A 9373-nucleotide genomic window follows, 5' to 3' on the forward strand; every position below is an offset into this window, starting at 1 on the left:
ACCGGCGCTGCGCAAGCGAGCGAGGCAGGCGAGCAGGGAAGAAAATCCTATACGACCCACGGCCGAACGACCCAAAGTTGGACCCGTGCGTATCATAATTTTTGGTCCTCATTTTTTACCTTTAAGGCTTTTAAAGCCCCAAAAACCAGTCGGTTACGTATATCATAACTTTTTACTCATACGTGATATACCATTCCAAGTTCCAACTTACTTTATTATCATGCCATCTGAATATTTTAGAAGAGAACCTATATTAGTAGTTCAATTAATCTGTGATCCTTATACACATGCTAACGTTTAGTTTTTTTTACTTAGGTCATCGTGTGCTCACTGACTTGCCTGCAACCCACCGAATAAGGTTTGGACTTGCTCTGAAATCTGATTCAGGGTAGTCATCTGAGGAGTTAAAGCGATTTTTTTACACTAGTCGGTACCTACCGGAGTTTAATCGCCGGTTGATATGGGTCGTGCTAGTTCTTTATGGGTTCTGTGAAGTCACGGAGAGTCTCACACGCTTTGGCAGGACATGGAGCCCAGATGGTTGCTTTTTTTAAGGAATGGTCGCTAGTTGGGATTGGTCTGGTATAGTACTACACTAACATGTTTTGATAGTCCAAATGAATTCAGAATTTGATAAAAATTTCAAGGTTTGTTTAAGATGGCGTTTCCCACCTACTGAAAAAGTTTAAAAAAATTCGAACAATTTCAAAATCTTGCCGATCTCTGCCGAACTAGTACGACACTAGCGCGTTTTGATAGTTGTAAAAATTATATGATGGTCCAAACGAATTCAAAATTTGATGAAAATTTTGAGAATTTGTTTAAGATGGTGTTTCCCACCTACAGGAAAAGTTTCAAAAAAATTGGGGCAAGTTCCAAATGAAACTTTCATTAAAACATTAGTGTCTCAATGAAACTTTCACATATAATTTCAATGGTTGCGGTTTCAACCGTTGCGATTGGGGAAACTTTCATTGAAACACTATTGTTTCAAAGGACAAAAGTTGAACTTATTCTTATATGATTGAAATTGTATAAGAAAGTTTAATTGAGACACCAATGTTTCTATCGGCAATCCTTGCAACACTGATGTTTCAATGAAAGTTTCATTTTGAATTTGCTCCAAAAATTTTGAAACTTTTTTCTGTAGGTCGGAAACACCATCTTAAACCAATCATCAACTTTTCATCAATTTCTGAGTCCGTTTGGACCACCAAATAATTTGTACAACTACCAAAACGTGTTAGTGTAGTACTAGTATCGGTGGAGATCGGCCGAGATTTTGAACTTGCTCGAAACTTTTCCTGTAGGTGGGAAAGACCATCTTAAACAAACCCCCACATTTTCATCAAATTCTGAGTTCATTTAGACCCTCAAATAATTTGTAAAAAAATCAAAATGTGTTAGTGTATCATTGTCTTCCCCAACCAGTTCCCCAACCAGCAACAGCGTCCCATCTAGGAGCCTGGGACCCACGTATGGATAGCTAGCTAGAAGCAACAAAAATCTACGGAACCTGAAAACAGAGAATGAATCTCGACCGAGAGGATGAACGGCCGATTAAACTCTGGCAGGTACCGGCTCCGGTAAATTAGAATTTTCGTCTGAGGAGTACAACGTAGGAATTTACACAACTTCAGAAATACTTGGTGCTTGACATGGTTCACAAAGATTTTGAGTTAGCACATGCTGCGAGATGCACATAGGAACATCTTCAAGGCTCAATTTGGCCTTAAAAGGCATCAGAAAATAGGCTGGGCAGTTACATCAGGCTAAACTATAAATGCAAAACCACAAAACTAGTATCCACAACGTGGTCAATGATGGATGAAAGGAGGAAGCAGCAGATGTGCGGATTGCAAGAGCAAAGAGGCAGTTATCCACGGATGGATCAACAGTTGTTATCAAACCTAGGCCATTGAAGGTGCAGCTCTCCTCGCTCTGATCATGCTGCTGATAGTAATTGTTGAATGCATATGACACATTCCCAGGCCAGCCAACACCTGCACAAGAACCACCAGGCGACAGAGCAGTACAGTCGGCATTGGAGCAAGCGGCAGAAAAACTGGAAGAAATGCTGGACATATCCTTGTTGTTATCCACCACACACCATTTCGATGGAAGATAGTCCACATCAGGGGCATTCTTGAGAGCTTTAGCACCCTGACCCAAGTTGACATAATACTTGGCTTGGCCATCGAAGGTAAAAATACCGTAGTGTCTCTCATAAGTTCCCCTTGCTATACTGCATTGATCTTCATCTGAAAGGCTGTAGAGGTATGTCTCAGTTGGAACAAATTTTGGGCGAAGTGGAGTACCAGATTTTCTTGCCAGGTGGTTGACCAGGCCTGTCATGAAGGATTGAGCAATAGCTGGAGTTGCATTCGCAGCTCCATCTGTTGGCCATCCCGCTCTCCCGACAACGATGCCCATGTCACTGAAGCCAGCTTTTGTTAGAGCAGTAATTAAAGCATCTATGCTCGCGTCAAAGTAGTTTTCATACTTGTTATGACCATCAATTATTGGATGTGACATCAGTTGGAAAGTGTAATACTCCAATGAAATATTCTTCTTCTGTTGAAAGCTCAAAATCGGATTGAGCTCGACCATAAATGGTGAGCTGTGATTAGCAAGAAACTGGAGGAGCTCAACCATGGTTTTGTTAACATCTGGCCTGAAGTAAGCTTTTGAAGGCAGAGTAGATGTGTTCTGGTATGCATCTGAGCTACAAGGCACGACTACTTTCATCTTCTTGGATAACTTTGCATCATCCAGTGCCTGTTGAATATTTGCTGCTGCATGAACCACGAAAGGTTGAAATTGCTGCCCATGGTTGAGAAGAAATGGATCATCTCCAACAGCAATATACCTGTAAATTAATTCGCTCGTCAGTAAAACAGATAATATCAAACAAACCCAGATAATACCTGTAAATGTAGCATGGATGCAAATACCAAAAAAAAAAAACAAATTAAGCATTGTTACAAAACAGATCATGTGCCTCCAATCCAGGATTCATCCTACACTTGACTACTATTAATTCAAATTTAATACCAATAATACAAACATACTTAATTAATGTGAAAGAAAACATTGGTGACATTGTAGTCTCTATCTGGTTTGTCTGCTACCGATCAACCTAGAAACAACAATAAGGAATGCTTAGCCAGAACGAAACATCCTCTGACAGTCTAAGTCTTGTAGCGGGAGTCAAGACAAGTCTTTCTTATCACCTCTTTTTTCGAAAGGAGGTCGTGCCCCCAGCCTTTTCTTATCACCTCTGGGTCACCAAATCCATCAAAACTCAAAGGATTTGGAACTCTGGAATACAGTGACCTGCTGGCGCGTCGGTACTGACATTTGCGGCCTGTTTTATAAATCTAGCTATGTTTCACGAAAAAAGACCTTGATGTACCTAGTAATAAGAAAATTCAGGTGCATCTACTTCGATTCAGACACATAACCTATTGAAGTCAACCAATGGCACTGGACTAAAGGCTAAAGCAGTATATCTTCCATCTTCAGTTCAGATTGGTCAACCGTCAGCATTATTAAGGAGATAGGTTGTGAGATGTCAGCAGACTGGCCACTCCTGTGGATGCAAATCGAGTAACCAATTCATCTGGTGCACTCCAAGAATTTGGTCAACTGAAACATAATTTAGAATTGATCTAACTAAGGACTGCGTGTTGGTCCCTTCCCATCCCATGATATAACATCAGTAAAATACCATATCTCGAAAAGAAAGGAAAATGACCAGTGGAAGACTACCCTAGTGTAAGACCAGTAGCCGGCAAGGCCGCAAATGCGCCGGCGCATAGTAACCGCGCATTGGAACGGGAGGAGGGGATGCGGCTCTTACTCGAACAGTACGGCGGACGCGTAGCGGGTGACGTTGTCGTGGACCCAGGCGGCGGCGGCCTTCCTCGAGGCGGCGAGGGGGCGGAGCAGCTCGTTGGGGACCCCGACGGTAACGGCGACGCCGGTGCCGGCAAGGGCGGAGAGCGCGTCGGGCGAGGCGGCGGAGAGGCGGACGCGGGTGACGGAGTTGGGGAGGAGGAGGCCGTGCACGACTTGCTCCGCCGGGAGCGGGTGAGATGACGCGAAGCCCCAGTTCACGCCCACTGCGGCGGCCGGCGGCGGCGCAACGGCGAGGAGGAGGAGGAGGAGCGGGAGCGCAGGTGCCTGTGACGGCATCGGGTGCTGGCGACTGGGCCGCATTTCCTGGTGTTCCGTTCCGCGTACACCGCTGCCGCTGCGTAGCAAACGTTCATAGAGCAAGCGCAGTAGTGCAGGGCAAACCAGCTTGCAAACTTTACACACCGGCAGCAACCGATCTAACTTACGCACTGAGAGCAGTTCAAAACTACGCACATGTAACCTTGCCCAAGACTGATATAGCTCTTAAGAGCAAGAGCGATAACAAAACAAGTTGCTGTCTAGCAGCTCATGTCATGTTTCGAATAGTCTTTACAACAGAGAGCCTAGAAGCACGTGCTGCAGCCGGCTGTTAGCTAACAACCCGCTTCTCTCTTCTCTATTCTTCTCTTCCCTCAAACTCAACAAAATGTAGTACTCTCTCTTGTCCATATTAAGTGACGAAATATTACTTGTATCTATACGTTTTTTTTATAAATACATTGATATTTGGGCTAATTTAAGTCACTTAATATGAACAAAAGAGTATTTAAAAGCTTACGGCCTGCCTATGTCATTCCATTGTATTTGGTCTAATGTGCTAGAAAAGTAGATGCTTGGAGTAAGGTCTGTTTATTAAAGTGTTTGGGGTATAGTGGCATCAGATGGCTTCCTGTTTTGTTGAAGTTGCACTTTAGTCCGATGTGCTCATTTTTTAGAGCTAGAAGTACACGAGGTACTTCCTTGAAAATTACTCTGTTTTCCTCTCGTAGAAGCAGGATCACCACCTGCTATAAACATGTTTAATGATTCTAGTCGACTTCTAAAGGATGCGCGACTTAGAACACGATTTCTCCCAGCAGAAACATAAGGCATTATCCAACAATTACCAGCTTCAAAGTGGACAACGTTGTCTAGAATGCGGTACAGCATGCAAGCCGCAGCACGGACTGAGAGCGGAGCTTGCGAGGAGAAGCAACAGATTCTAGATCCACAGATTATTGACCGGGCTAGGCTTTCCACACGGCACACCGAGAAAACTGTACTCCTCCAATCTATAATACTAAGTATTACTCTCTCTGATCCTAAATTCTTGACTCAAATTTGTTCAGATATGAATGTATATATTTTTTAAAACGTCTAGATACATCTAATATTTCGACAACAATTTAGGATATTTCAGATTTAATACAACTATAGCTTTATACCAAGTTCAAGTTAGTACAAAATCTGGTTCGGAAGGAATTCGTAGCAACTAGCAAGATAACAAGACAGGAGGCCTGAGGTCACGCCCGTTTCTTAGCCTAGATTTTTGAAATAAATGTGTTTGGCCGGACGTAGCAAATATGTTTGGTTCGACTAACGGGGAAGAGCCAACACAGACAAACAAGTGGATCACATCAGCAGGGGCAATACGGCCAAAAGCGCGATGCAGTAGCATAAGATAAATTTGTCCATGTATAGTAATTTACACCAGCATAATTGGGCACAAGAAACAATTGTTCAATTTTCGCATGTGTAGTAACGAACACCAGCAAAATTGGGCACAAAAACAATTGTTGTATAGCACAGGAACTACGTCTCACTCCCAAGGAAAAATTAGGTGTTTGCTTAATCAGAGTAAAACCCAGCACTGGCAGATGAAAACTGAAGATTTCACTGCCAATGAATTCAAAGGGCTTTTAAATAGCTTGATTTAGGATCTTGGCTGGTGCTATACAACAAAATCTCATCGAAACCAACTAACGAAGACTCATTCCGCATGGACACCAGAATTTGAAACGTCGATGTCACCCATTCCTTCATCCTCCTCCTCACTATCATCATCACCAGCAACCTCAGCATTTTGCTCAACCAAGGTTTCAAACTGGGCATCCAATAGCTTGGATTCTCGCTCACTCACCTGTGTATAGAATGCAAAAAATGCAAAGCTTCATGAGTTGGGACAAGCTATAAGTTTTGAAAATAACCAGTAGGTACAGTTTTAATCTTTAAAACACGTACACTAGAGATATACATAACTAAAAGGCAGGATGTGAAGAAAAAAACTTACAGCTCTTGGCGCTTCTTTCACCACTAACTTCCCCTTATGTTTTTCAATCTCTGTCATGCAGGCTTTAACTGCATCAGTGAGAACTGAGATTCCTTGGTCCTATCCAAAAAAGGAACAAACAAAAGAACAAAATTGTTATTTTCTGCAGAGTTAAAACATGATAGCACATAAGCCATAATACTGTGTTCAAATAATAGCTCAAAAATCAGATAATTTATTTATTTTAAAAATTATGAACTTGCCATACAGAAATCAGTCTCAAAGTAAACTTGCCATTTGCATAATTTTGCAGGTGACTTATACATAAAAAAAATACAGACCTGAGCCATTTTCACATAGATAATTGCTGTTACTAATGGATATTTTAGATCAGTCTAGATTAAATATATACACAACCTTTAGTTAAGCACAAGCCACAATAATAAAATAATTAAGTTCTGTTTAGCATCACAGTGGATTATGACAATCCCATGTTGAATTATTTTAAAAACTGAGGCTGCTTTTGGCATAGCTGTGGATTTAGATAATCCCACTTGCCCAACCTACCTTCCCATATTTTACCATTCTCTTAAACAACTTTTTTCTGCTTTTCTGGCTATTTTCCACAGCAAATTATAAAATAAGTTCAGCGCAGAACAGCTCAACAACAGAGAAATGAGCCTGAGAATATTGCTACCAGGTAAAATTTTCAATCAATGTCCAAAGGACATATTTTTGTTGCGGAACATACAAGATAAAATATGAGAGGACAACCATTAGTAAACCGAATTTATCTACATTCAATATTGTCTATAAATAAGATAAATAACTTATTTGGATTCTCATCTGCAACAGCTTAACAAATAAGCACAACAGAGTTCAAGAACCGCAAAGTGAGCTATACTCACAGAAGTTAGACATTATTTGGAATAAAAAGTGGATCAACCCCATTTCCAAATGTCAGGGAAAAAGAGCAGAAGATATACAACAATATGCCACATAATATGCAGAACAATAGTTGTTAACAAACTGGTAGCAAGTTAAGCACTAATTGTAAGATCTCCTCTGCCCTCCTCTAATCAATCAGCACAAAAGAATTCCTCTACCAAAATGAATGAGCACCAGTGTTAAAAAGTTACCGCCTGACAATGTGGTCCCAGATACAGATAAATTAACGAAAGAGAATCAGTGTTTTATCATGGAGGAAGCTTCATCTGAAGGCTCATCATACAATGTGATTCTCTCTAAATCATACTATGTGATTCTTTCTAAATAATAATAATTGGTCTACCTATTCAATCAAGCAAAATAACGGGAGAAGAAGGCTGCAGGTATCATGAAAAGAGGCTGAAGGAAACACCAACCTTGTCAAGAGTTTGTGTAGTCAGAACATAAAGAGGAGGAGCAACTAGCTTAATCTTCACAGGACAATTATTATTACCAGCAGCTTCAGCTTTTCTCATGGCTTGCTGCAAGTTCAAATAGAATAAGCAAAACCCACAAAATTCCATTAAGTCATAAAGCAGAAACAAGGTTAACTAAAAACCTTAATGTGAAGCACCCCGTCAAACTGGAAACATTTCATCTCAACATCAGCACGGATCTTGAGTGGCTGTGGGGTCATCCTCCTCCTTATGTTCTGGACCAGAGTCTCCTTAACCTCCGGGGTCACAGCAGGCACCACGTTAATCACCTGCAGGTAAATTAGATAGGTCCAAGAATTAGTTAACTAGAAAGTCCACTTAATCCATTTGACAACAGATGAACTCATAAGTAAACATGTACTCCTAAACCTATGCAATATAAACGGCATAGCAATCCTCAACAAACTAACTGTGTCCGCATGGTTAACATACTACAGAGTACAGACAAGATTCATATGGGGCAAATTCAACAAAACAAACTTCGCAATCCACAGCATTCAGCAGTCGTACATGACATCTAGTACGTCTGGAGTCTGTTACAAATGCACAAACACACATGACATAAAAGAAGTGCTAGCTCAGTCTATAACATGTAAACATGGTGAAGTTATTAGTGATTATATAATCACATCTAGAATGACCACAAATAGCGCATATAACCAAATTAGGGAATGAAAATCATGATGTTTGGTGGGTTGACAAGGAACTGAGAGTAACCTCCTGGCCGTCAGGACCGGTCTCCTTCTCCTCGTAGGTGAGGACATCGAGTATGGCGTCAGGGTCGGCGACTATGAGCTTGAAGGCCTCGAAGGCGTGTCCGTACTTGCGGTAGAGTGGCCAGCCGATGCGCTGGTAGATGGGCTCGAGGTCGATTTCGAGCGTCTCGGCAACGTGGCGCATGATGGAGTGCACGAGCTTGGACTTGTTGTACTTGTCCTCGCACGAGCGCGCCTCCTCCTCGGAGACACGGCGCTTGGAGAGGTCGATGTATCCCTTGTCGCGGTCGACACGGAGCACGATGGCAGGCTCCTGGCGGCCGACCTTGATGAGGGAGGAGATGGAACGGATACGGCGGCGGGACAGCTCGGAGAAGAGGATCATGCCCTCAACGTTGTTGTACTCGAGGAGGGAGACGTAGGCGCCCATGTCGGCGATGTGCTTGACCTGGATCATCACCGCGGCATCCACTTCCGGGAACCGCGGCTCGTACATCCGGCACTCGAGGTTCGGCATCGTTGCGGCCGCGTCGGTTACAGGTGGGGTAGGGGGGGGGGGGGTCACCGGAGTTCGAGGGGAACGCGGCGGATCTAGGGTTTGCTTGGGTTTTGGAGGGGTGGAGGGCGGCGTCCGGCAGAGGATATTGCTTGTCGAGCCGTCGAGGAGAAGCGAGAGGATCGGACGGTCCCCGTGGATTCGATATCTCGAGTTCTCGAATCTCGACACGGTCTGTGGCAGATGGAACACGATAGCGTATTTACGGAATACGTAACCATCTTTTGTTTGCGTAGTACAGTTGCGAAGCGTGAAGCCGTGGACTGTTCAGGTCATGTTTAGGTGTGCTGGCTTCGCTTGGTAGACCAGTAGCCCACGTAGGAGTAGGATCATTTGTACTCAGGCCTTTTAATTTTTCAGCCCACCGATGATTTATGTCTTCCTTCGTTCCGGTGCAGAGGAAAAAATTTAGAAGAGGTTATGACAGGAAAACACACACGATATAAGTGAAGGAATTAGTAACTGGGGGTGGTTACCTCCGTCCAACAAAAGATGTCTCAACTTTGAG

At 42.9% G+C, this 9373-nt stretch overlaps 2 protein-coding genes across 2 annotated transcripts; both read right to left on the reverse strand.

Annotated features, from left to right (window-relative positions):
- Positions 1–1560: 1560 nt before the first annotated feature.
- On the reverse strand, positions 1561–4297 carry LOC100823407 (glucan endo-1,3-beta-glucosidase 9). The gene is made up of 2 exons (XM_003558083.4): positions 3863–4297; positions 1561–2869 (listed from the first exon to the last, which is right to left on the reverse strand). The coding sequence occupies exons 1-2, from the start codon at positions 4219–4221 to the stop codon at positions 1768–1770; spliced, it is 1461 nt and encodes a 486-aa protein (XP_003558131.1). The 5' UTR covers positions 4222–4297; the 3' UTR covers positions 1561–1767.
- Positions 4298–5550: 1253 nt separating this feature from the next.
- Positions 5551–8940, reverse strand: LOC100823707 (eukaryotic translation initiation factor 2 subunit alpha homolog). The gene is made up of 5 exons (XM_003558084.3): positions 8311–8940; positions 7716–7862; positions 7534–7638; positions 6191–6289; positions 5551–6040 (listed from the first exon to the last, which is right to left on the reverse strand). The coding sequence occupies exons 1-5, from the start codon at positions 8824–8826 to the stop codon at positions 5891–5893; spliced, it is 1017 nt and encodes a 338-aa protein (XP_003558132.1). The 5' UTR covers positions 8827–8940; the 3' UTR covers positions 5551–5890.
- Positions 8941–9373: the final 433 nt, after the last annotated feature.

This window comes from Brachypodium distachyon, chromosome 1 (genome assembly GCF_000005505.3).
Source record: "Brachypodium distachyon strain Bd21 chromosome 1, Brachypodium_distachyon_v3.0, whole genome shotgun sequence".
Classification (NCBI taxonomy): domain Eukaryota; kingdom Viridiplantae; phylum Streptophyta; class Magnoliopsida; order Poales; family Poaceae; genus Brachypodium; species Brachypodium distachyon.

Bases quoted from the DNA above. Each gene is read 5' to 3' on its own strand.
- LOC100823407 (XM_003558083.4), bottom strand. From the start codon at position 4,221: ATGCGGCCCAGTCGCCAGCACCCGATGCCGTCACAGGCACCTGCGCTC. The intron at 2,870-3,862 runs GTAAGAGCCGCA...ATTAATTTACAG, and splicing joins GCGTCCGCCGTACTGTTCGA to GTATATTGCTGTTGGAGATG.
- LOC100823707 (XM_003558084.3), bottom strand. From the start codon at position 8,826: ATGCCGAACCTCGAGTGCCGGATGTACGAGCCGCGGTTCCCGGAAGTG. The intron at 7,639-7,715 runs GTTTTTAGTTAA...TTGAACTTGCAG, and splicing joins ACGGGGTGCTTCACATTAAG to CAAGCCATGAGAAAAGCTGA. The intron at 6,290-7,533 runs GTTGGTGTTTCC...TTTTTTGGATAG, and splicing joins CTACACAAACTCTTGACAAG to GACCAAGGAATCTCAGTTCT.